The 26,521-nt window shown below is 43.7% G+C and overlaps 4 protein-coding genes across 6 annotated transcripts; 1 reads left to right on the plus strand and 3 right to left on the minus strand.

Moving 5' to 3' along the window:
- Window positions 1-4,276: 4,276 nt before the first annotated feature.
- Window positions 4,277-11,904, minus strand: LOC9653475 (methyltransferase-like protein 13). Of its 3 annotated transcripts, XM_024683530.1 has the most exons (18): window positions 11,541-11,904; window positions 11,354-11,458; window positions 11,219-11,285; window positions 11,000-11,160; window positions 10,750-10,944; window positions 10,613-10,696; window positions 10,497-10,538; window positions 10,388-10,446; window positions 10,268-10,316; window positions 9,999-10,206; window positions 9,803-9,924; window positions 9,655-9,735; window positions 9,525-9,599; window positions 9,417-9,467; window positions 9,280-9,359; window positions 9,071-9,221; window positions 8,787-9,006; window positions 8,624-8,719 (listed from the first exon to the last, which is right to left on the minus strand). In XM_024683530.1, the coding sequence occupies exons 1-17, from the start codon at window positions 11,883-11,885 to the stop codon at window positions 8,803-8,805; spliced, it is 2,079 nt and encodes a 692-aa protein (XP_024539298.1). In that variant the 5' UTR covers window positions 11,886-11,904; the 3' UTR covers window positions 8,624-8,719; window positions 8,787-8,802. The 3 variants fall into 3 exon arrangements, with proteins under 3 accessions (XP_024539299.1, XP_024539298.1, XP_024539297.1); XM_024683531.1 differs by lacking the exons at window positions 8,624-8,719; window positions 8,787-9,006; window positions 9,071-9,221 and adding exons at window positions 4,277-4,512; window positions 4,577-4,727; XM_024683529.1 differs by having other exon boundaries at window positions 8,624-9,006.
- On the minus strand, window positions 6,669-8,102 carry LOC112349304. Its single transcript, XM_024683542.1, has 2 exons — window positions 7,349-8,102; window positions 6,669-7,288 (listed from the first exon to the last, which is right to left on the minus strand). The coding sequence occupies exons 1-2, from the start codon at window positions 8,076-8,078 to the stop codon at window positions 7,248-7,250; spliced, it is 771 nt and encodes a 256-aa protein (XP_024539310.1). The 5' UTR covers window positions 8,079-8,102; the 3' UTR covers window positions 6,669-7,247.
- Window positions 11,905-14,855: 2,951 nt separating the features above from the next.
- LOC9653690 (patatin-like protein 2) lies at window positions 14,856-16,885 on the plus strand. Its single transcript, XM_024683536.1, has 8 exons — window positions 14,856-15,023; window positions 15,094-15,275; window positions 15,369-15,537; window positions 15,602-15,748; window positions 15,829-15,909; window positions 15,977-16,198; window positions 16,253-16,425; window positions 16,482-16,885. The coding sequence occupies exons 1-8, from the start codon at window positions 14,892-14,894 to the stop codon at window positions 16,675-16,677; spliced, it is 1,302 nt and encodes a 433-aa protein (XP_024539304.1). The 5' UTR covers window positions 14,856-14,891; the 3' UTR covers window positions 16,678-16,885.
- A 4,471-nt stretch (window positions 16,886-21,356) lies between these two features.
- On the minus strand, window positions 21,357-24,919 carry LOC112349303. The gene is made up of 17 exons (XM_024683539.1): window positions 24,760-24,919; window positions 24,558-24,709; window positions 23,969-24,508; window positions 23,828-23,914; window positions 23,706-23,778; window positions 23,469-23,637; window positions 23,330-23,369; window positions 22,942-23,272; window positions 22,700-22,896; window positions 22,586-22,645; window positions 22,418-22,522; window positions 22,198-22,361; window positions 22,103-22,130; window positions 21,884-22,042; window positions 21,676-21,835; window positions 21,534-21,617; window positions 21,357-21,453 (listed from the first exon to the last, which is right to left on the minus strand). Exons 10-17 carry the CDS (start codon window positions 22,637-22,639, stop codon window positions 21,419-21,421), a joined length of 789 nt encoding a protein of 262 aa, XP_024539307.1. The 5' UTR covers window positions 22,640-22,645; window positions 22,700-22,896; window positions 22,942-23,272; window positions 23,330-23,369; window positions 23,469-23,637; window positions 23,706-23,778; window positions 23,828-23,914; window positions 23,969-24,508; window positions 24,558-24,709; window positions 24,760-24,919; the 3' UTR covers window positions 21,357-21,418.
- Between the last annotated feature and the right edge of the window lie 1,602 nt (window positions 24,920-26,521).

A 26,521-nucleotide genomic window follows, 5' to 3' on the forward strand; every position in this document is an offset into this window, starting at 1 on the left:
GGACTCCATCTCGGGTCCATCTCGGACTCCATCTCGAACTCCATCTCGGGTCCATCTCGGACTCCGTCTCAGTCCACCTCGGACTCCACTTCGGGTCCATCTCGGACTCCATCTCGGGTCCATCTCGGACTCCGTCTCGGTCCACCTCGGACTCCATCTCGGACTCCATCTCGAGTCCATCTCGGACTCCATCTCGGACTCCATCTCGGGTCCATCTCGGACTCCGTCTCGGTCCACCTCGGACTCCACTTCGGGTCCATCTCGGACTCCATCTCGGACTCCACTTTGGACTCCATATCGGACTCCACTTCAGGGCCTAGGGACTTTGTGTCTCACAGAATCGATGCAAGTTTTATAGTCAGCAAGCCCTGCCATGATAAGCCGAGCGGCCTTGGCACTTTAGACCACTTGCCATTGTCCTTCCTTGGATGAATAGAGCCACTCGTGGGCCTTGGCCTGTCGCAAAAGTATCAAGACCTTGGAGGCTTTTGAAATGAAACCGAAAGTACCTTTGGCACCAAAAACACAGCACACGCATCAGACGTGACTGCCTGTCCAATCTTGGCGTCGAGAACTATTGCTTTGAATGTTCCTCCCAGAGTTAGAACAGATCTCCAAGAGGGTTGGAGCTTTTCAAAGTCACGAAACTCTGGTCCTCTTCTTCTCAACGCATTTTCCTTCTCTATCGCTGCGAAATTTTGCACCTGGAAAGATTGGTGTTGGTCTTTTCATAAGAGAAAAACTCAGAAAAAACTCACATGGAGATCGGACGAAAGATCATAAGAGATGAAGGACAGATCGCTCTTCGTCTCTTTCATGGCAGCGAATAGCAGCGGCTTCAGCTTGGACGAAGCCTGAGCGGTCGGCAGTTGGTAGACAGCTACTTGCCAACCATGTCGAAACGTTGATAATAGCAATCCTATAAAACACAACGTGATCTTTGAAAAACGAAACACATGGCTAATTCTTCCACATACCAATTACCTGACTTTCGGCTAAGGTGATGCAAGAATACTTTCCCAAAGGCCTGAACACTCTTTTGACCTGTCCAGGCCTTTATCATGAACAACATACTCTAATTATCTGGATGAGCTTTGAAGTTTTACTCCCCCCAGGCCTCATCCACAGCAACCTCTCCATCAAAGTCACCAGCTGTGAGTTTAATGCTTTACTTAACTTTGATCTAATACTGAACATTCTTATTGAATATTGAACAGGAGGCATCCCTGGTAAAAAAAAATATTCAATAAGAATGTTCAGTATTAGCCTCCTGTTAAACACCATCCTGTTTCAGTCTCTCTCCACCTAGCTGGCAATGATGTGGTAGATTACATGGCACTTCTCTCTTTCCACTCCCGTCTGCACTTGCACCTGTCTGTCCAAAGACTGTGGTCTTTCTTGGCTTTTGACTGGGACCTGACATCCTTGGAGTTTGGAAGCATTTTTTCCATTGTTTGTTTTTCACAGAGAAAGAAAAGAACTTGAACAGCGAGACAATGGCATAGCTATCTCCACCACATTTGATTCCTCTCCATGATGACAAAGCTAAGCAAGGACCATTGCCATCCATCTGCAAAGTTCCAGTGGATCCCCAAGAGCGTGCTTGAAAGCTTGCAAGGCATCCATTTGAAAAATAAGACTAAGGATGATCCAAGAGGAGAAGGCTATGTAGCATTTACTAGCTCCAGGCTGTGCAAAGATGAAGAGCATGCCTATATTCCATGATGCCAGAGCTAACAGTACCATTGAGCTCCACAAACTCATAGAAACCTCCATATGATCGTTGTTGCTACCCCTTGAGAGCAAAAAACAAGAGCGCTTCCAATCTAGCTGACGTTGCTGCTGCTGCTTGGGTCGACCAGCATTTCCATTTCAAAGAAGAACCCTAGAGAAGAGGGTATCCCAAAGTCCCCCAATCCAGAGGAGCAAAGCAAAAGGAGAAAGTTAGCATTGGACACAAGGGAAAAAAACCCTCTTCTCTCCCTTCTCTGTCCTGTGAAAAAAGACTTTGGTCCAAGTTAAAGTGATTGGAAGTAATGTTGTGTGGCAGCATGAGAGAGAGAGAGAGAGAGAGAGAGAGAGAGAGAGAGTTGGACGGGAGTGGAAAGAGAGAAGTGCCACATCATTGCCAACTAGGTGGAGAGAGACTGAAATAGGATGGTGTTTAACAGGAGGCGGGATGCATCCCGGAGCATATAATGGACTGTGGTTTGTAGCAAATTGTCTAGGTAATGAGGACGAGTAGCAAGATTTATTAATTAGATATTATTTTGAAGGATTGTTGAAAAATTATAAACATGAACCATCAACCCTCTTTTCCTTAAGGAAAATCTAAAGAGCTTGGTTGAGCTACTTGCACTTCCATGTTGGAATTTCTCATTTGCCAGTATAAAAGTCCAACAGAGGGATCACAACCCACAATCTCTACAACTCGCATTCTATCATGTCTTCGCAGTTTATTATCTGCTTAGTCTTTGCTCATGTAGCGCTTGCAGGGACAAGCAACGCTGTAAGCTATTAGTTTTTTTTAAAATGCCCACACTAGAACTATAGCTAATCAGACTCAATCTGGTTTTGATGCAGGCATGCAACTTTGAGGATAGCTGTGACAAGAACTCGGAGGTTATAAGCACTTCCAATTGTTACAAGCCCAATGGCCAGCTCCAAAGGAGCAGCATCAATCTTAACGATTGCTTCAGCAACAATGGAGGAACCCTCAACTGTGGCAGAAACTTTAGTGCCTCGTGCCAGAATGTAGTGATCACCCGTGGTACCATCCTCCAGCTCCAAGTCCTGCTTCCATCAATCCCCAGTGCTATGGCAATGGCCAGTATTATACCTCAGTACTGATTAACAAGTGTGTGCAGAACAACAGTGGATTCCTCCAGCAGCAAGTGAGTGAAGTTTCTCATGATAAAGCGATGTTATCTTAATATTGTTTTTTGATTTTAGGGCTCTTGCATCTTAACATTGAGGCACCGCTCTTTCTTCACGGATGCCACAACGATTTGGCTCGGGGTTATTCCCCAAGAGCTTTTGCACACTTTTCTTCCGTGTCACAAACATGCTCAGTCTTGTTTTTCGCAAAGTAGTGATTTACCACCTTCTTGTTCAAGGACCACCATTCTAACAACGATGCCGATCATCACAGCATTAGCTCACAGCAGTGCCCTGGATCCTTCGAGAAAGAATTCCCGATTTTCACACTAACAAGAGAACCAAGCAAAGTTCACGAATCTTCGAGCTTCCTCCTCCACTGACCAGCTCTTGGAATCGACTCCAAAGTGCAAAATCCGTGAGTTATCCCCGTCAAGCAGCCATATACTGTTGCTCCCATCAGTCTCTACGGCTTTGCAATTTTAGGGTTCTTGCATCTTAACATTGAGGGCGCCGCTCTTTCTTCGCGGCTCGCTTATACGCGGATGCCACAACGATTTCTCGCGGCTTCCATGGCACGGGTCAGCGATTCGTTGTTCGCTGCCTTGTTCGACTGATGGACGCCACAGCGCTTTCTTCTCTCTCTTTTTTTTCTCTCGCGCATTTAGCACTGGGGCACTGCGAAGATTCTATCGCGTGTGCTTTGCCCGTTCAGCTAATGCTACATTGCTAATCTTCTTTCGCAATGTCCTGGGATTTCTTTCATCTCTTCTTCTCTGGACAAAGATCTCATCTCATCATGTAGGAGAGATTCTTCATTCTTCTCGCTTTTTCGTGCATCTTTTCTGCGATTAATTTCCAGTGCGTGTCGCTCATTCACACAATGCACAGATTAAATCTTGTCGATCTCTCCTGTGGCTTTCTGAGAGATTCACGCGATGAATCTTCTCATGCAGTTGGCAGGAGAACAAAAAACCATCTTTCCTTCGATTTCGATGACACACCAAGCACCATACTTGCATTCGAACGGGTATGATTAATAAAAAACGCCGTTTAAAACGCGTGTATAATACGGCGTTTAAACACCAAGAATATTTTTAAAAACCCTAAAGAATATGCTTTCTTTTACTTAGGATTAGGGCTCATGTAAAATCAGGGTTCGAAAAAAACCGTAAAATCAGGGTTCGAATAAAACTGAAAACCATTATACCCGTTCGAAAAAAAGCTAAACGGGTATTAAACGTTCGATACCCGTTCGAATCCGGTTGCGTTCGAATGTTCGGATGCAAGTATGCCAAGGATCATCGTTTAGGACTATTTGTTTGCAAAAAAAGTATAGCGATGGTACATCTGTACAGTGCGTTTCTCTAGAGAAAACTCGCGCAAAAACCCCCAGAGAGAATGAGAAAAGAGACCTTTTTCTTCTCACTGTCACTTGATCCGCTTGAGCTTCTTTAGTACGTCCTTGACGTTGGGGCCTTTGTCCCACGAAGCAAACTGGCCCGCGACCTTCTTTATCAGCACTCCAGCGTTAAAAATCGCGGTGGAGTCTCTCAGATTACTCGGCTGTGGCAATCCAAACACCACCCGGTTCACGTCTTCGTCGACTTGCAGGCTGTAGACTTCGCTAAAAATCTGCAAAGCAAGAACAACTTGTAAGCTCTTACTGCTACCAGAAACGAGAGTCTAGCGAGCTTACTTCACACAATCTCTGGTCTGCTTGTATGTGAGGCTCACGAGCCCGCGAAACAACGTTTATGACGAGGATTCCTTCGGGTTCCAGAGCAGCTTTCGCACTGCGGAGGAATGTTTCGAGAAGGAATTCCTCTGGAGGGCAGCTTAGCCCATTACTGCAACGGAGTTTTCTGATCACTTCGACAAAGATAAACAGAAAAGACAGAACCGCACCTTGAAATCCATTCGTTGGCGTTAGTAAAGCCTCCGACTGGATGAGGTTGGGATTACGTTTAAAGAACAGGCGTCAAAAGAAGGCCTTTTTTTTGTCGGATGATACAACATCCTCTACAAGCATGGTACCCGTTAATGGAGAATTGATCTGAACAAAGGAGAGAAAAGTCAATGGTTTCTGTTAGTCGATGCACGGCATTGTTACCTCCTCCAGCAGAGTCCCTTTACAAACTCCATCGTGTGGCAGCAGGAAACTGTAGATGTTCGCAACCAAGAGTTAGAAACCTTGACAAGGAAAAGCAGGAAAGAGAAGTGAGGAACTTACGGTACTCCTGAGTCACAATCTAATGGTACAAGCTCTCTCACTAGTGGGGACAGGAGGTTCTGACCATTTGGAAAGTGGGAATATGCATAAGGTGAGTGGAAACGAATACCTGAAGTTCAGTAGCGGTCTGACAGTCAGTTTCGAGGTAAATCTGTCCGGAAAGAAGAAACACAGGTTATTTCCGAATGAATCGATGAAAGTTTTATAGTCAGCAAGCCCTACCATGATAAGCCAAGCGGCCTTGGCACTTTCGACCACTTGCCATTGTCCTTCCTCGGATGAATTGAGCAACTCGTGATCCTTGGCCTGTCGCAAAAGTATCAAGAACTTGGAGGCTTTCGAAATGAAATCGAACATACCTTTGGCACCAAAAACACAGCGCACGCATCAGGCATGACTGCCTGTCCAATCTTGGCGTCGAGAACTATTGCTTTGAATGTTCCTCCCAGAGTGAGAACAGATCTCCGAGAGGGTTGGAGCTTTTCAAGGTCACGAAACTCTGGTCCTCTTCTTCTCAACGCATTTTCCTTCTATATCGCTGCGATATTTTGCGCCTGGAAACATTGGTGTTGGTCTTTTCATAAGAGAAAAACTCAGAAAAAAACTCACATGGAGATTGGAAGAAAGATCATAAGAGATCAAGGACAGATCGCTCTTCGTCTCTTTCATGGCAGCGAATAACAGTGGCTTCAGCTTGGACGAAGCCTGAGCAATCGGCACTTGGTAGACAGCTACTTGCCAACCATGTCGAAACGTTGATAATAGCAATCCTATAAAACACAACGTGATCTTTGAAAAACGAAACACACGGCTAATTCTTCCACATGCCGATTACATGACTTTCGGCTAAGGTGATGCAAGCATACTTTCCCAAAGGCCTTAACACTCTTTTGACCTGTCCAAACCTTTATCATAAACAACATACTCTAATTATCTATGGACCTGGATGAGCTTTGAAGTTTTATCCCCACAGCAACCTCTCCATCAAAGTCCGGAATTGATTTTGGAATCCATTCACCAGCTGTGAGTTTAATGCTTTATTTAACTTTGATCTAATTAACATGCTAATCTCATATATAGCCTTGAGCCTAATTTCTTATTGAATATTTTTCTTGACCATAAACCTAGTGCATAAATGTAGAGCACAGGGATGGAGCATATAATGGACTGTTGTTTGTAGCAAATTGTCTAGGTAATGAGGACGAGTTATTTCTCTAGTTCATAAACATATCTCGTTTATTAAATAGCAAGATTTATTCATTAGACGTGAACCATCCACCCTCTTTTCCTTAAGGAAAATCTGAAGGGCTTGGTTGAGCGAATTTCTCATTTGCCAGTATAAAATTCCAACAGTGGGATCACAACCCACAATCTCTACAACTCGCATTCTATCATGCCTTCGCAGTTTATTATCTGCTTAGTCTTTGCTCTTGTAGCGCTTGCAGGGACAAGCAACGCTGTAAGCTATTAGTTTGTTGCAAATGCCCACACTAGAACTATGACTCAATCTGGTTTTGATGCAGGCATGCAACTTTGAGGAAGCTGTGACAAGAACTCGGAGGTTATAAGCGGCACAACATTGACTGCCAATTGTTACAAGCCCAATGGCCAGCTCCAAAGGAGCAGCATCAATCTTAACGATTGCTTCAGCAACAATGGAGGCACCCTCAACTGTGGCAGCAACTTTAGTGCCTCGTGCCAGAATGTAGTAATCAACCCGTGGTTCCAGCTCCAAGTGCTGCTTCCATCAATGCGCAGTGCTATGGCAATAGCCAGTATCGTTATACCTCCAAGAGCTTTTTGCACACTTTTCTTCCGTGTCACAAACATGCTCAATCTTGCTGTTCGCAAAGTAGCGATTTACCACCTTGTTGTTCCTTCACCACCATTCTATCAACGATGCCGATCATCAGAGCATTAGCTCACAGCAGTGCCCTTGGATCTTCTTCGAGAAAGAACGCACTAACAAGAGAACCAAGCAAAGTTCACGAATCCTGGCACAGCCTTGGGCGCCTCTTCCACTGACCAGCTCTTGGAATCGACTCCAAAGTGCACAATCCGTGAGTTATCCCTGTCAAGCAGCCATATACTGTTGCTCCCATCAGTGCATACACTGCACATCACATCAAACTCCTCATCACGGCTCAAAACACTTCTCTCCCCGCCTCTCTACGACAACCAGCCCCTCGTGATCTTCCGCCTGCAACTCATTACTAACCACGAACAGCCGATCCCGATCCAGCTGAAGAAAGAACCACCTCCATTCGAACTGCAACTCGTCGGAATCAAGCTTGAGAATGCGCCAAGAATCATCCCACAAGTTGTATCTCACGAAGGCATCCGTGCAAAGCATCACCACCTCCCCGTGATCCAGTATCGGATAGAAACCATCCCCGTTGTCCATGTCCCGTGTGTCTGGGTAGTGTTTGTTCTCGCGCAAGGACCACTCGCCCGAGACCGAGTCGTAGATGTAGAAGCCAAGCGATGACCCGAAGCTAGCGACGCAAAACTCTCGCGTCGATCGATCCCTCTCGCGGCGGTACACCGTCAAGCGCATGTCAGGGCCGGTCTCTGGCGGCAAAGGAACTCTCACCGGGGAGGAGTTGAGATCGCTGTAGCGCCACACGAAGATGGAGGATGGCGCCCACCATTTCACAAGGCACAGCAAGCCCGCGTCGCTGCTGGCGATGGTCATGCCCTTGGGGAGCTTCTGGAAGTGGCGCCACTCGCTGCGAGGGGAGTTGTCGAGCGGCTTGACGAGGAGGGATCCAGAAAGACGAAAGAAGAGGTGAGGGATGCAGCGGTGGGAGAGAGCGTAGCCTTTGCGGAAGATGGGATCGTCAATTGCTCGTCGCCATTCGCGGCACACGCACCTGGCCTGGCACAGATCGATCGCGGACAGCCTGAGGAAGACGAGCTCCAGCTCTGCCACGACTTCGCCGCTGGCGATCGCTCCTCCTTGCCGCATTGTGTGAGTGCCCTAGAGCGTGCCCTCTCGATTTTAGGGCTTTACAATTTTAGGGTTCTTGCATCTTTAACATTGAGGGCGCCGCTCTTTCTTCGCGGCTAGCTTATACGCGGATGCCACAACGATTTCTCGCGGCTTCCATGGCACGGGTCAGTGATTCGTTGTTCGCTGCCTTGTTCGACTGATGGACGCCACATCGCCTTCTTCTCTCTCTCTTTTTTTTCTCGCGCATTTAGTACTGGGGCACTGCGAAGATTCTATCGCGTGTGCTTTGCCCGTTCAGCTAATGCTACATTGCTCATCTCCTTTCGCAATGTCCTGGGATTTCTTTCATCTCTTCTCTGGACAAAGATCTCATCTCATCATGTAGGAGAGATTCTTCATTCTTCTCGCTTTTTCGTACATCTTTTCTGGGGCTACACGCGATTTAATTTCCAGTGCGTGTCGAATGCACAGATTAAATCTTGTCGATCTCTCCTGTGGCTTTGTGAGAGATTCACGCGATGAATCTTCTCATGCAGTTGGCAGGAGAACAAAAAACCATCTTTTGTTTGATTTCGATGACACACCAAGGATCATCGTTTAGGACTCGTTGTTTGCAAAAAAAGTATAGCGATGGTACATCTGTACAGTGCGTTTCTCTAGAGAAAACTCGTGCAAAAACCCCCAGAGAGAATGAGAAAAGATGGAAAGAAAATAAAACCAGACCTTTTTCTTCTCACTGTCACTTGATCCGCTTGATCTTCTTTAGTACGTCCTTGACGTTGGGGCCTTTGTCCCACGAAGCAAACTGGCCCGCGACCTTCTTTAGCAGCACTCCAGCGTTAAAAATCGCGGTGGAGTCTCTCAGGTTACTCGGCTGTGGCAATCCAAACACCACCCGGTTCACGTCTTCGTCGACTTGCAGGCTGTAGACTTCGCTAAAAATCTGCAAAGCAAGAACAACTTCTAAGCTCTTACTGCTACCAGAAACGAGAGTCTAGCGAGCTTACTTTACACATTCTCTGGTCTGCTTGTATGTGAGGCTCACGAGCCCGCGAAACAACGTTTATGACAAGGATTCCTTCGGGTTCCAGAGCAGCTTTCGCATTGCGGAGGAATGTTTCGAGAAGGAATTCCTCGGGAGGGCAGCTTAGCCCATTACTGCAACGGAGTTATCTGATCACTTCAACAAAGATCAACAGAAAAGAGAGAACCGAACCTTGGATCGGAGGAATCAGCGTCAATGAGTAGTATGTGCAATTTATGTCTAGTGTTCTCGCTGTTAGCTTGTTCTTCCATCTGAAATAAGAAATATTTGAGAGTTTCTTCTTTCAAGTTTGATCTTTCAACTCATACCTCTTGTTTTGCTATAGCATCGACAGCGGCTAATCCATCTCCAAGTCTCAGCTGTAAGAGAATATATTATTGGTTAAGAAGAAAAAGAAAAATTGGGGACTCTCATGCCTGCATGCGATCGTCTTCCACAAATCCAAAGTGACGCTTTGCCAAATCAGCAACAACCGGATCCAGCTCCACTACCTTAAACAAGAAAAAAACTTTTGTCATGTAACGAAAAACAAAGAGAACACTTTACCTCAATGCTGTTGAAGGGAAAATGCTTGTACAGAAACATTGGGAGCAATCCAGCACCAAGCCCAACGATCATCACACGAATCTGTACTAGTAGTTGAGGATTAATTCTTTGTCACAAGCAGAAAATAGCTAACACTTTGATGCCATGCCTGTTCTTTGGAAGATACGCATGACTCAATCTTAGTAGCGATCAAAGATAGGCCTGCCACCATCCCTTCGTGATACGGACTGGCCAAGTAACTGTGATCTACCTTCATCTCATCCGTGGTGTCTGGAACAAACACAAGAACAAGAAAAAATAAAGTTACACTTTGATTAAAGTCAAGAAGTTTCTATACCACGTACTTTGTCTTCTCTGCGCTGCAGTTTCTTTGCCATGTTTGTTTTTCTTTTTACTACCCACGCGTCGAAATCCATTCGTTGGCGTTAGTAAAGCCTCCGACTGGATGAGGTTGGGATTACGTTTAAAGAACAGGCGTCGAAAGAAAGCCTTTTTTTTGTCGGATGATACAACATCCTCTACAAGCATGGTACCCGTTAATGGAGAATCGATCTGAACAAAGAAGAGAAAAGTCAATGGTTTCTGTTTGTTAATCGATGCACGGCATTGTTACCTCCTCCAGCAGAGTCCCTTTACAAACTCCATCGTGTGGCAGCAGGAAACTGCAGATGTTCGCAACCAAGAGTTAGAAACCTCGACAAGGAAAAGCGGGAAAGAGAAGTGAGGAACTTACGGTACTCCTGAGTCACAATCTAATGGTACAAGCTCTCTCACTAGCGGGGACAGGAGGTTCTGACCATTTGGAAAGTGGGAATATGCACAAGGTGAGTGGAAACGGATACCTGAAGTTCAGTAGCGGTCTGACAGTCAGTTTCGAGGTAAACCTGTCCGAAAAGAAGAAACACAGGTTATTTCCGACAGATGAATCGATGCAAGTTTTATAGCCAGCAAGTGCTACCATGATAAGCCGAGCGGCCTTGGCACTTTCGACCACTTGCCATTGTCCCTCCTCGGATGAATAGAGCCACTCGTGAGCCTTGGCCTGTCGCAAAAGTATAAAGATCTTGGAGGCTTTCGAAATGAAATCGAACATACCTTTGGCACCAAAAACACAGCGCACGCATCAGGCGTGACGGCCTGTCCAATCTTGGCGTCGAGAACTATTGCTTTGAATGTTCCTCCCAGAGTTAGAACAGATCTCCGAGAGGGTTGGAGCTTTTCAAAGTCACGAAACTCTGGTCCTCTTCTTCTCAACGCATTTTCCTTCTCTATCGCTGCGATATTTTGCGCCTGGAAACATTGGTGTTGGTCTTTTCATAAGAGAAAAACTCAGAAAAAAACTCACATGGAGATCGGACGAAAGATCATAAGAGATCAAGGACAGATCGCTCGTCGTCTCTTTCGTGGCAACGAATAACAGCGGCTTCAGCTTGGACGAAGCCTGAGCAATCGGCACTTGGTAGACAGCTACTTGCCAACCATGTCGAAACGTTGATAATAGCAATCCTATCAAACACAACGTGATCTTTGAAAAACGAAACACACAGGTAATTCTTCCACATACCGATTACGTGACTTTCGGCTAAGGTGATGCAAGCATACTTTCCCAAAGGCCTTAACACTCTTTTGACCTATCCAAAAGTACTGTCACTCTCGAGAAAAGAAAGAAGAACGAAATGGAAAGGAAAAGAAAACGCACCTCTGAGAGAAAACGTTTCCCGGACGCGCTATCTTCATCCGCCTGTCCAAGCACAGCATCCAGTGCTCCTTTGTCAAGAATGAAGTCGAACGAATCATTCGAGAACTAGGAAAAGAAAAAAAAAAAGAGAGTAAAAGGCATTGCTCTCAGCTCGATCGAGAAAAGAGATGCAAGAAAATAGCTTTACCTGCATTTCCGTCATGTCCATGACCTTCCAGAACATCATCGGCCTGTCCCTGATGTTTCTGCGCATCATCTCCATGATCACACTCCGCGAGAAATCGATGTTGGTGATATTCGTGAAGCCGTGGTCATACATGGCCGACGAGAGCTCCGAATTGCCACAGCCGGGAATCAAGACGGCCGGGAGAGGGCTGAGCTGCGGATTGAGGCCGCAATGGCGCTCCAGCAGCGGGAACAAATCCGACCATTGTGCGTACCATTCGAAGGGGAGGCCGTCGCGCGCCACCAAGAATTCGTCCCAGAAGCGCTGCTCCTTGAAGGAGCGATTGGGAAGAGCATTGTCGCCCATTCTATTCGCCCGCGATAAACCCTAGCAAAGCTCATTTGCTAAAAATCATTTTGCTACATATAGTTGACCAACTTGTAATATGGAATTTCCATTGACCAGGATTAAAAATCTGATTTAAATTAAAGAAAATATGTTCTTTATTATTTTATATTATTTATAAATCTCAAATATTTTGATCTTAGCTTAGCCAGTTGACATATCATCACTGTGATTTCTGGGTCTGAAAATTTACTGATTTCTCAGAGCATCATGGTGGCACTTGTATTTAACAAGCACAGCTCAAGCATCATAGTAGCATACATGTAATATGACAGCCAAGGAACATCTATTATCTGGAGGAACTAAATACCAATTTGATGAAATACATCTGTATCTGAAGGCATTGTCAAGTGTCCTAGCTCATGCTCAACTGATTGATTGTTGTGCTAAAAGCAAGTGTCAATGAAAAATGGACATCTTGTGTGAGCAACGAAGAGATTGTCATTGTGATATGGTAATATTAATGTGTGGGGCCAGAGAATTTTCCCTCATTCTTGATATCATTTGGAGCTACTACCTACTACTGGATAAATGGTCATGATGAATGATCATAGACCCAACAATCTTTTATATTGTTGTTAAGCCCATTAAGCTTTGTATTATATGTGTGATAATCAAATGATTCAAGTGACATGGATAACAAAAGATGGTATTTTGTAGAGGAACTTTGAGCTCATAATTGATTCCAATATATTCAAAAGAAATATTGATCAAATCAGCATTCACTATTAACTCATCTACTATCTTATAGTATATTTTCCCATAAGTCCAAACACAGCTTGGAGCATTGGATGCAAAGTAAATATACTTGCATTCTCGTCATATGCTCTATTAACCATTAAAAAATTGACATGCACAAATGTATTCCTAACAAGAATCATAAAAACTTCATTGTTCTTTCAGCCCGACATAAAACATTATCATATATATTTCCCATGTAGCCTTATATCCTTTATACCACTATTAGTATTCATTCCACAGTAAGCATATTATACATGAATCTCATTCTGAAAACCCCACCTGATATTACATAGCATGAATCTAAGTGAGATATTCCCCAATAAAATACTATATTTATATATATTTTTTATCAACCACTAAAAGTAATATACTGCTTTTTAACATATCTTGTTAGATATAAGTTTTTGGCCATCTCTTCTTTATTTATCAGATTTTTTCATACGAAAAACAGAAAGTCAAAGTTTACCACAAGAATGTGTAGCAAACTACATGAAAAGGTTGCATTCCACTCCATTAATAGCTAACTTGTCCATTACTTAAATGTCAATGAGTGGAAAAACCTCACATTAATATCATCAACCTTGAGTATCTTCATGTTGCCTTTGTTCATTGCCTTAGTAACTTACAAGATGAAATGCTTAAATTTTATTTATGTTTGGATCAATAACAATTTTCAATTTTTAGGCACTCTAATAGGGGAGATAGAGCACGAAAGAGCCATGGTTTTCTTTCTTTATTTTTTCATTTCAATCTTCTATATATTAGAAGTTTGTATTTCTAAAGAAATATATATGAATAAATTGTATTACTGTTAGCATTATATAGTTTTATAAATAGTACTTTCATATATAGCTTTCAGAAAGATGTTGATGTACAAAGTACACATTACTCATGCACTGGTTGTTCCAAAATTATTGCTATTGGACAAGGAACAAAAGTTTGATGATGACACTTCAATTGATGTTCTTGCAATTGATTACCATAGTAAATAAAAAGTTCAAAAGCAATCATGAAAAATGTTAGATTTAGATAGAATGGCATGAACTCTTTAACATCCTTATGAAAACCAAGGCAAAAATGTTATTCAAAAGTTGCATCATCCCATAAAATATCAATGGCAACCATTTAAAATTCTAATGCCGGTAAATATAAATTTGGAGCCTTGGCAATTACTGCAATTACTATTGGTAGTACCCTCTTGATTAATATTACTAAATATGTTGTTGAAGTGGTTTACAAAGAGATCAAAACTTTACAAAATAGAGAACCAGGAAAGAAGCATTCCAATAAAAAAAAGATTTGATCAATCTCAAGAAGTTAAAGTGGAATATTGATCAGGCTGCATAATAATTTAAAACTTGATTTGGTTGACGAAGCTACAGAATTTAGACCATGTGTCATCAAACTTTACTATTATACCAATCTTTAGTTAAAAAAGAAAAAGTTATTTTTGGTATTAAATAATTTACTAAAGCTAAAAATGTATATCAGAGTATCAAGAACTCGTCATTAAAAAAGGGAAGACAACAAAATTATCAATAAAATACTAAAGCAGCAAAAAAGAAAAGATAAGTTTGTGTTAAACACTTTATCCTTAAAACCTTATTTTTATAAACTTAATAAATGTCTATAGAAGATTTTAAATTCAAATCCCATGACCAAAGATTTAAGGTTCAATTTTTACTATAGACAGTAATGGTGAATAAATAAATATAATAAGATGACAAATACATGACATCCCTAAACCCTATTAATATGAATTCTTTGGCAAATAAATATTCTTATGTGGTGTAAAAAATGCATAATATAAACATTTACATGCAAACATTATTTTTAGTCGTATAACTCGCACACACTGTATGAATTTTTTTATATTTTACAAATTTGGTAAGTGCCACCTAGTACACCTTCCCTTTGGAGGTGTACCTCCACCTTGAATTGACAATCACAAATCACTTCACTTTTGATACAAGGAGGTACAACATGTGTTTTGTATGTTTTCTGGTTTTCTCCGCAGCTGTCCAGTAGTCAAGATATCATATCATACATCGTGTCAGTTTCTTGCTGGAGGGTTCATTATTAAGATCACTAGCAAATTTACATGTTCTTCATGATTTATGTTTAGAAAAGGTGAATTATAATAATTCAAGCTGGTGAGGTAAAACTGCTAGCGGCCAATAATAAATGCGCTACAACACCCTGTCTACATTGGAAACAGAGAATAGGATGGAGGAAGTTCCGGAGGAAGTTCCGGAGGGCGCCTTTGGCAAGCACAAATGCGTGCTCAGCATCGATGGGGGCGGCGTGCGCGGCCTCATCCCAGCACAGATCCTCATCTTCCTCGAGGAATGCCTCCAGGTTATAACGAGAGCAGTAGCAATGTCTTGTTTTGCTAGATCTTTCATTTCATCTTGGGTCGATCACACAGGAGCTGGACGGCCCCGACGCTCGAATCGCAGACTACTTCGATGTAGTCGCCGGGACGAGCACTGGCGGCTTGATCTCGATCATGCTCGCCGCCCCCGATGCGCAGCGACGACCCTTATTCACGGCCAAAGGTATCAACAAGTTCTACCTCGACAATTGCAAGACCATCTTCAATAGAGATCGGTATGTTAGGACTGTAGATAATCTCTCTTCTTTGTGGTTCTTGTTCTTCGCTAGATAGCAAGATAACTGTAGTCCATATCTATCTTTCCTCAGCATGACATCCATCCGTGCTATGTTTGGTCCCAAGTACTCTCCAACAAACTTGGAGCATTTGCTCGAGAGCTATCTCAAAGACACGCGAATCCGAGACACCGTGACCGAGCTCCTCGTCACTGCTTTCGATACGAGGCTCCAGAATCCAGTCTTCTTCACCACAGCTGCTGTAAGTTCTTACTTCTTGCCGATCTAGATAAATTTTTTTCGAGCTTAGCCTTTTGTCTCGACAGGGACGAGTGGATCCAACCAAGAACGCTTTGCTGCGAGAAATCGCTCGTGGAACCTCGGCGGCTCCCACGTTTTTCCCGCCAGTGAGATTCAGCTGCGAGGATTCCGAGTACCATTTGACAGACGGAGGTCTCGTCGCGAACAATCCTGTAAGTTCTTCGTTCGCATTATAAGAACTAGACTTCTTTCTTCCTTTGTTTATTTTGTTTCTCTTGTCTTATATGAGCAGACTTTTCTTGCTCTAGTCGAGGCCTTCAAGGATCCTCAAACCAACAAGCTACTCAAGGATTCCAAGAGAACTTTACTCGAGGTTTGGTTCTTTTCGCTGAAAAAAGTGAACTCTTTGAATCTGATCTAGAAAGTTTTTCTTTTTCCAGCGATTCAATGACTGCTTGGTGCTCTCACTGGGATGCGGCACTCTTCCTTTCAGTTACGAGGCCCAGGAGATTTCCAAATGGGGAGCTCTTGGCTGGGTGCTACACAAAGATGGTGCTCCGATCATCAACATGCTCTTGGACGCGAGCTCGGATATGATGGACAACAACATCGCTCTCATGTTTAAAACTGGATTTTGCGACAAGAACTTGATCAGAGTCCAGGCAAGTTATCTCGACTTTGGTTAGATCCAAACTTACAAACGATGGTTATAACAGACAACAAGACTGTCCAAGACCACGGCCGAAGTGGACAACTCCACGCCAGAGAACCTCAAAAACTTGGCAGCTCTCGGCCAGGAACTTCTCGACGAGCGATTGGCACGGACAAACTTTGTTACTGGAAAGTTCCAAGATGCGACGGCCGAGACGAATAGAACAGCCATCAAACGGTGAGTTTTCTTTCTTTCAATCCTATCAGCTCGTGACAAGTTCTTTCTACGATCAGGTTCTCCAAATGGTTGTCGCTAGAGCGCAAGGCTCGAGAGGCACAACGAGAAGGGGAGCCCGAACAGATCCACGAGATGCGAAGAGTCACTTCTGCGAGGTGGAAAAACCCGAGTAAAATTTCTTATTCCAATCTACCGAGACCTTTCAAGAACACACCAAGACTTTGCAACCATCCTCTTCCCATCTGGTGCTAAGTAGCGATCTCACAAGCTCCTTGACGGCTCTTCTAGATTGCATTTGCTATCAAGCTTGTTCACTGTCATGGTCATAAAAGGTCATTTTAAAGCCAAAAATTCTCCTTCACCAATGGTAGAAGTTTCATCCATTATACCATCAGCCGACCCCATTGTCGAAATTGCCCCCCTTGGAAAATCTTGCATAATACAGTTTATGAATGAGGCACAATGAAGCAAAGGATTAAATTGCCAATTGGATCTTATTTTAAATTTTTACTTGAGATGCAAGGAGAAGAGTTTATGGTCTGCTTATTACTAGAGCATCACCACTTTGTTTAGATCCTAACTATGTTCTATGGAGATTGCAGTGTAGATGGGACAGCACTAATAATAACAATTTCATTATAATTATTATATTTTTTTGTAACATTTGTGAATATTTTTGTGAAAAAATATTTTACTATTGAATTGACATATTACTGAATGAGAATGAGTGTTAAGAATTTTATTCATCTCTTTCTGGTTTTTTACAATTACTTAACAAAGACATTCAATTAAAATGTAAAGTTTTATAAAAATTTATATAAATCAAGAATGATTTCATATTTCATATCAAAAATATTTTATTAATTTCAAATTACTTTCACAATTGTTTTTAGCAAAAAATTCTTTTCTTATGCTAAAATGACTAATTATTTATATTAAATGATACTTCAATATGTCAAAGCATAACCCAAAAATATGTTTATTACCATCAGGGGATAAATATTCTTTTATATTTGGATTCATGAAATTGATAGTTTAAATGTAACACTCTTTTATAAATAATTGTTACTATTTATATATAAAAGTTTCATGTTTGCATCAATTATGGTGGCTTAAATATAATTAATTTTTATACTTTATGGATTGGAAATGTAATCTCCAATTCATTATTTTCTTAGCTTTGTGTATTATTTTATATAATAATAATTATTATGCAAATGCACTCATTTAGATGGCAGGAAAATTAAAAAAATTTATTACTTGTTGAGATGAGGTGATGAGCACTTGTGTGATGGGGCGAAGCATTTGTACTTTTAACTTGACTAGATTTCATAGACTACCAATACATTTGTCAAGTTTCTAGAAATTAAAGGAAGGAATGTTTTTCTGCTTACACAAAAATGTGATGGTACCCGAGAAAGACCACGAAACGCACGAAGGCTCGCATTCGCAGCATCAGTTAAGCTCAGAATTTTCTTAGAGATATAGTTTTGGATTTAGATTTAGACTCATCGAGAGAGAAAAACACAAGTACGACCACTTCAAGTTCATGCGTGCACAGTTCAAAGTGATCGACTAAAATTCTTCAATCCTCTTTTCGTGATTGGATCCATTGCAGAAGGAAACAAGTTTCTCAACTAAAAACAGCAAAGGGATGAGAAACAAAGCCGGGAGAGCACCATCCTCTTGGACGGATAAATTGGGGGACATCTCTTCCAGTCAGGTAGAACTCAAAGATTCTGAATAACTCTGCGTTAGAAGAGCATCTTAATCTTAGCTCTCATGTATCGCAAGCGGCCTCTTTGACTTCTGGAAGTGTGGAGTATTCATAGATCCAAGAACCACCAAGTCCCTAGTTCTTCTCTGGAAAAAAATACTTCCAGCTTGCCAGCAGGCCCAAGCTTGAAAATCAAACCATGATTGGTGTCTTGACGCCGGGCGCCCAAGACGGAAAAACCAAACTGGGGTTTCCCTGGCGAGCTTTTTTCTTTTTGAAGGTTTCGGTTCCTCGCTTGGACCGCAACGCGATTCGCGCCAAGGTGCAGCACCAGAGCAACATCTCTATGAAGCACTTTCCACACTTGCCATTGTGAAAATAACCGAACATTCCAATAGGTGTGGAGTCCGCCCCGGAAAGCAATGGCTGCGTCGGGAACTTTCCCGAACAGATCTCCGAGAGGGTTGAAGCTTTTCGAAGTCGCGAAACTATGTTTGTCTTCTCAAAGCGGGAACGTTTTGGTCCTTCGAGAAAAACGAAAGATCAAGCCAAGAACAATTATTCTTTCTAGATTGCATTTGCTTTTTCATTTGGAAAGCTGTCTGAGACAATTATTCTCCTGAATGTCCTGTGCTTAACCAAAAACTTCCAAACTAGAATGGATTTAAATTCTTGAAAATCATGCCAAAATCAAACATGGCATAATCCTAGCACAAACCCAAATATATTTTGAAACCCCCTGCAAACCCTTTGAATATCATTTCTTCTCCATGTTTTTGTTTGGTAGTTGTACAAAGCCAAAAAATCTGGATGTGCAATCAAAAGTATGTTGTTATAAGCCATACATACAGGTTCCACAACATCGTTCCATTGATGAGTAGTTTCTTCAACAAAACCTGTAGAATCCAGTTTCAATAAGTAACATGTAGACTCAGTGGCAGTTGTCACAAATAAGGATTTTGCTGTTACTACAAGGGTATCAAAGCTAAAATATTCATCTGTCATACGATAGCCACGATGGTTCCGTGTTGTCATAAGATTAGATAAGTTACTATTACACAAATTGAGGCACCACACCTCAACATCCCTTGATAACTTTGTGCAGTATATATATAATTTGTTATCCTTGATAATTGTATCAAATAACGTATCACTATGTACTAGAACTTTGTTCCACAATCCTGTTTTCCCTGAATTATATATATAAATCATAACTCCTTGCTCCACCTCTCTAAGTACACAAGCCCAATAGTACTGTCCAGATGAATCCATCCCCATTGCAGTCTCCTTAGAACATGGTTCACCATCCAAACAAAGTGGTGGGAGCATCTTAGATGCTCCAGTGAGAGGATTCCAGACCATAAAATCTTTTCCTCTCATCCCAAGTATCAAACCACCGCTAGAGTTCAAAACACGATCCATGTTATGCTCCATGAGAACCCAATCACTTGCTTCTTGCCCCGCAAAGGGATTGCATCTGAAAAGAGGCCCTTCACCATCCAGATCTTGACCCAAAACATGAGGAGGACTACGATTCAAGTGTTGTGTGTAGTGAATAGCAGCAAATCCCGGTGTCTCTATGAGATCCTTCCATTTCTTGCACACGGCTCTCGCGCGCCACAAAGCAACTGCTGGCAAGCGCTTGAGCACCTCCTCAACTGGGATCCAATCCATGACTACCCTTACCTTGACCTAACGGCGATAGGGTTTGACCTTTCTTGCTTTAAAACAAGGGAAAAGGGGAGAGAAGGGTACAAGCTGCAAGAATGCTGAAAACAACGACCGTGATCTGGATCACGAGCTCGCAAAGAAGGCCTTGCAGAGTTATATCCTGTGGTCACGGCCATCTTTGAGCGCCACGCTCTTGGACTTATCTTGGTAGACGAGTGTTTTCTTTTATTCAAGGTACGTTCTCCAGTGGCGATTGAACCAGAAGAAAGCGCTGTTCTCGGGACTTCCTGTAGGCACTGGAAAGCAAACTTACACTCTGACGAACTTTAGACTCGCTCGTGTCCTTCGTCCATGATCCAGGAAGATAAACTTGTCGGTGTTGGAGCTTCTTTTCCCAGCTGTAAACGTCACACTTCTCGGTAATGGAAGTGTCAAGTAGCCGATTGCTCTCCAGACCGGTTTTAGCTGACACGATCCTGTGCGCTTGGAAACGAATGAAGCTTCAAGTTGAGGTGAATCTCCATGCATTCTCGTGCAAGTAAGCCATTCCCATCAACTCCAAGACATTTTCCGCGTAGATCCATCTGTCAACCGTTTCCCATATGCTCGTAGATACCATCCTTAATCACAAAAACCGAGCAATGAAAGTTTGCGAAACCAAAAAATTACCAAACAGAGCAGTATTCCAGTTAAGGCAACACTCCACACAGCAGAGAGCTTCTCACAAAGAGGCAGTAGCAACACTAGTTAGTAGCCTCAAAACAAGAGCTGGATGAGTCGAGCCCGTTACGTACGTCTTTGGAGAGCATCATCACAGATTGTGGAATCCTCGTGCTTTGCTGTTCAAAAATTTTTCGAAGCGTTCCTTCCTTCTTTGCTTTGTGAAGGTTTTGGATGAGATGTAGCAGTTGCAAAGGAATTCTGTTCATGAGAAAGATTGTACCACAACCTGTTCTTCCTTCTCCAGAAAATGAAGCTCCTGAATACCTTTGCCATCCGATCCCAGTAACCTCGAGAATCGGCAATGAAGACTCGAGTAGTAAACACTTCGTGAAGATGTGAGATTGTTTCAAGAAAAGCTGAGTGTTCAGATGTTGCATGCGTTTTCGCATGTCGGGTTCTCCAGCGACTTCTCTTGTATATTCCAAAATGCTTTTCTCGGATGGAGCCGCGCCTGATGTCAAAAAAGAAAGTAACGAAACTTCTTACAATATCTGCTAGCTTTTCCACAATTGCCTGGAGTGTCCTTTTTTCGCAATGCAACCGTCACTTCGTTAAGCCGCATCTTGCGCCGTCAATAGGAAGGCATTGCTTTCATCTGCAACTGCGATCTAAACTACTTACCTGGTTAGTTAGGCACACTATGTAGTGTCAGAGACCTCCGCCTTGCTAGCTTCTACAAAGTGACCTTTGGTACCATCACTTTGGCACCTCTGTGTAGTGCGTCTCCAACGCTGTTAAGATGGCATAAGCCACCGCCTATATGTTAAAAAATCATTGAGAATCAATAATAATCTGGTCACCCTTACATTCACTAGAACAAATGTGTACCCTGGCCAGGAGCTGATAATCACGTCATCCTCACCAAATGTTTCTGTCATTCTGTCATAACCTCTTCAACAAAGGCGCAGTACCGTGTCCTGGAGGAATTTGTCAGATAAGCAGAAGTGCTTAACTTGCAAACTTCCAATAATTTTCTTCGACGTGAAAAAGGCTTTACCTCCGCAATATTCCATAAATACAAAAGTCCTGCTTCTTACTTTACGACAAGGGGAGCCGATTGCAAACCTCCACATTATAGATGCTAGCGAGCGGCAAACAACAGCTTGAGCCTGCTACAACGGAAGTTCAGAGTAGAGTACCTCGGAAGTACATGTTGGTTGTGGATATCCACGTCCGTAGGAATCTCTGAGATTTTTCATTTAAAGGCATGCGTTGATCCACCAAAAACCCGTCACTTGTAGTCGCAACAAAGCCATCAGTTTCCGCCATGAGTCGCTTGCATCTTTTCCTCGCAGGAGTCTAATCTGAAACCACGTGAGAGAAAGAAAATCATCTTGAACGACATACTCTCGACAGGCGCAAGCAGCGCTTCGGAATTACTTCCAGGCAAGAACTTCGGTGCAGCGACACCAGATGGCGGCTGAAAGAAATAACAGGGAGGCGATGCCTCGTCAAGATAATTCTCAAAAACAAAAGCCAGAAGCTGGGAAAGTTGCTCTTCAACACCTGCAAAAATCCGTTTCTAGCGAGCCATAATCCTAAGTACTCATTTCTGTTGCGGCTTACCTCCTGTCGTTTAGGCTCACTCTCATCCCTGGCAGTGATTATAAGAATGAACAGCTCATAATCAATCGTAGGCAATCTTCCCAAATGCAAGGTACCTGAAAGACTCCATTGTGACATCGAAAGCGTAACGAGTTTGGTATAAATGACTGAAACACCGTAATACAGTAAACTCCATTGCCAGGACCCATACAATCGTAGTCTTCGCCGTCCAAAATGGTGCACTTTCGTAACAACCTCCAAAACGCGACAGTCTCCCCCACTGAAAAAGATAAACGCAAATAGGAAAAGTGAAGAAAAACGGCAAAATTTAGTAACCTTTCCCAGGCCAAGTTCCGATGATGTACTGATAAACAGCTGCAATTTTCCAACGCATTCATCATCGTGCTCCCTATAGACTGGCCACCATGGCACACGGTCGCTCTGAAACATTCACGGGTACCTGGTGCACAGAAAAAAGAGAAAGTACCATAGAAAGCAAAGGACCTGTTCCACAGCACTCTTTGGATCCAACGTGCGAAGTGCAATGTATTCGTCCATATATTTCTAGATGATCAGAATTCATACTTGACATAAAACCGAAAAGCATAGGTTACTCACCACAGTAGGCTTCACTCCCCTGGAAGCCTGAAGAAAGCCTTGTCAAGCTGTTTGGTGAAGTTCTGCCTGGCTTTGTCACTCTTCGCCTCGTGTGGAGCTTCTGTAGAAACACCAGTCGGTTTTCAAGTATATCATCCCATGCTTCACGTCATCTCTCTCAGTTGAGGGCCAACTCAGACGCCATTTGCTCCAAAAACCTTCTAAAACATTTTAGCAAGCAGATATTACGAAATGTGCTGTACCTTGAAATGTTCGACCAGCGTCCAGTTCCACAGCCTTGTAATCTTTGGCCAAGTAGGATCATTCTCGTCAGCAGATGCTGCGACTTGTGTGCCAAATCGCTGCAGAAGGACGTTCCTTTCGGTGGAATCCCCCAAACACGCCAGTTGTTGGTCTCCTTGTGGAGTCTCTGCATACGAAGCAAAAGGCATTTTAGAGCACAGGGCCAGCATACCGCTGATAGCCTTCTCAGCTCGATCGGTACCATCTTGTACATTTCTAAGCGATCCGCAGGATTCCTTGACGTGGTACAAGCGCCGTACGTTTGAGATGAGTGTGGCCAGTGCCAAAATTCTATGGTATTGAAAGACATGTGAAAACCTTCAAAACCTTTACTACCACCAGACTTACATGTCCTTCTCCTTGAGATTTTTTCGGACACCCTTTCGCCCTTGAAAGCAACAAGGTACGCTTAAAAATTTAGAAATACAAATTAAGCAACAAGGTACGCTTAAAAATTTAGAAATACAAATTACCAACACATGCTTACGGGATAAACTCGATCCGATCCCCACGAAGAAATCTCACACGGGAGGAGAATTTGCGAGCTTGTTCACCTTGACTTGGAGCTCTGTGGCCCGCACCCTCTGTAGCATACATGAGCCAAGTATCTGGGTGATGCAAGCATACTTTCCCGAAGGCCTTAACACTCTTTTGACCTGTCCAAAAAAACTGTCACTCTCGAGAAAAGAACGAAGTACGAAATGGAAAGGAAAAGTAAACGCACCTCTGATAGAAAGCGTTTCCCGGACGTGTGATCTTCATCCGCCTGTCCAAGCACAGCACGAATCATTCGAGAACTAGAAAGCGAGTAAAACGCATTGATCGAGAGCAAGAAGATAGATTCACCTGCATTTTCGTCGCGTGATTCGAGCGTTTCAAAGTCGCAAAACTTCTCCTGAAAACATTTTCCTTCTCTATCGCAGCGATATTTTGCTGGAAACATTGGTGTTGGTCGTTCATAAGAAAAGAACTCAGAAAAACACTCACATGATCGGCCGGACAGATCTCTTTCATAGCAGATAGAAAACGTTCCCCGGACGTGTGATCTTCATCCGCCTGTCGTCCAAAGGAGTAACTCAGCTCAATCGAGAAAAGAAAGTTACCAAGAGAGAAAGCCCCGCTGCCAGGCCGCCAATCTTGCTTGTGAATCTGTATCACGCTACTAGGATGTGCTCAGAAACTTACAAAAACGAGTTTCTATTACAAAAACGATTGATCTCTTCCCTCAGTCTTGAGAAAGGTAGCACATATCGCACTCGACAGTAGACGCTGGGAAGTTGGCCATGAAGGCCGCTACTTTCTGCGTCACCTGCTCACGGAGAACACGAAGACGCCGAAGGAACTCTGGCTCAGATCGACAGCTTCCTGACACCATGACGCGAATCTTCACTCCACGTGCAGTCACGCGGAGTTCCCGATCTCCACCGACTGCCCTCGTGAGCCTGTACGAGAACCCTTCCAACTGGCCAGCCGCATGGGCGAGTTCCAGCAGCGGCTCATCCTCGCTATCGACTTCTGGTTCCTGCCCTGAAAGAAAAGACATCAGCCACCAAGAAAAAAGATGAAGAACAAAAACCAGAAAAGAGGGTAACGATGCGGGAGAGCTCCTGCTTGCATCGGAGATCTTCATTTGTTGCTGCCATGAGCGCCATCATCAGTGCACCGCAATCGGCCCGAGTCGCATGTCCTCCCTTCGTGGCTGGGCCGGGAGGAAAAACACCTTGGAAGCTGCATTGTTAACAATGCAAATGAGAAGAAACTCTTAACGGAATTCAAACCGTTGCTGGAGCACTCGTTTGACACCTCCAAATTTGTCGAGATGGATCCTTGCCGGATCAGCCGTGAGCTCTCGAGCAGCCATCGCTATCGCTCTTTCGGACACCATAGCCCTACTTTGGTGGCTAGAACCCTAAAAAAATATCAAGCAAACCTAAATCTGAGCCGTTGATTGAGCTTGTAGGGTTTTCCAAAATCAAACTTTTCTCCGTTGGTTCTCAAAAGAAATCAGCCGCTGCGTTTGCGTCCCTGATCGATCGAATGATCTCGCCTAGCCACCATCATTGGCGACTGTGAGCTTAGGAGACCGGCTTCGTCCACGGCTCCGCCGATCATTGGGACTCCCGCTCCGGCCCCTGCTGTAGCTCCGGAAGAGATCCTCTCTATAGAGTCTATAGCCCCCATTCTCGAAGCTGATTGTGCCGTTGTTGGTAACAGGAAACCTTGCGAGTGGCGCAGTAGCAGCAGCCCAAGAGCCTGCTTGTCTGTTAAGAAGCTGTTGGCCAGAAATCCTCCCAGTGGTTGTGGCGTGGCTTTACAAAACCGCCTCGAAGTGCCATCTCTCTCAGCTCTGGTGGGACTTTCTGGTTCGCACCCTCCCTCGAGGACTTTGATCAAGTCCCTAGCGTACTTCCCGTCTTGCTCGGCAAAACAAGTGTGAGCCAGGCCAGTGGCACCAGCTCGGCCCGTCCAACCAATGCGGTGGACGTAGTCCTCCACACCGGTGGGAAAGTCGTAGTTAATGACAACTCTGCAATCCAAAGAACTCCAAAGTCAGCAGAGGGAAAGAAGAAAAAACAGCCCTCTTTGATATCCAGCCCTCTTGCTGCGACATCGACATCGGTGGCAACAAGAACAGGTACCCCGCCTTGTGACTTGTCACCATGGATGGCCACTCCCTGCGCAGTAGTTGATCCACATTCGCTTTTTGAGCAGAATATGATGATCTTGGACCCAGGCTATTGATTAATCCGCTCCAGCTTTCGTCCTTCGTCTTGAGGCGAAACAATTTCTACGCACCGCACCGATTGTTAGCGCAAATACCAAAACAATTTCCAATGTTCACCTGGATGGGATTCCTAAGCAAGTCTCCAGCAATATTTCTCATACCGTGCTTGAAATCCTGGAGGATCTCCCGAACTTGAGAGCTTCCTCATAGCTAATTCTCGAGTTGTTCCTTCCTCGAATGCTGGTAGCAATTACCCCAGCATTTTTCCAGATAAGGACGTTTCTAGTCCCATAAGAACTATAAGGCAACTTGATAAGGTTGCACCGGCGAATGCAGTGAAGGATTGGTCACTTCTCCCGACAACCTCCAAACCCGGCAAATGAGCATTGGAACAAATGAAAAGCAGCACAGCCTACAACATATGCTCCATTCTGGAGCAAATATCGCACCTTAAGAGCAAACAGCAACGTATGTATACACTGCACGACAGAATGCACATACCTCTGTCAGGACTTCATCTGGAAGGATTCGAAAACTACGAAAGGAGGTGGTTCCCTCAAACAGAAAGGCCAAGGTGATGTTAAGAGCTTGCAATACCAAAGTATTAATGAAAGACATTTATCTCCACTCCGCTAACCACCGTGTCTCGTCGACCTCTGATCTTCAAGTCGGCTCGAAGATGCTCATCGCGTCGTCGTACCGCTAGTTCTCCACCAGCTTGTGGACGAAAGTATTGAGCCGAGTCCTCACGTCCAGCACCGAGAACATCTTGTCCGCGACTTTGAGGGCGTCGTCCAGGCGGTCCCTGAGCGTGG

The sequence above is a fragment of the Selaginella moellendorffii genome, unplaced genomic scaffold (genome assembly GCF_000143415.4).
Source record: "Selaginella moellendorffii unplaced genomic scaffold, v1.0 SELMOscaffold_37, whole genome shotgun sequence".
Lineage (NCBI taxonomy): Eukaryota > Viridiplantae > Streptophyta > Lycopodiopsida > Selaginellales > Selaginellaceae > Selaginella > Selaginella moellendorffii.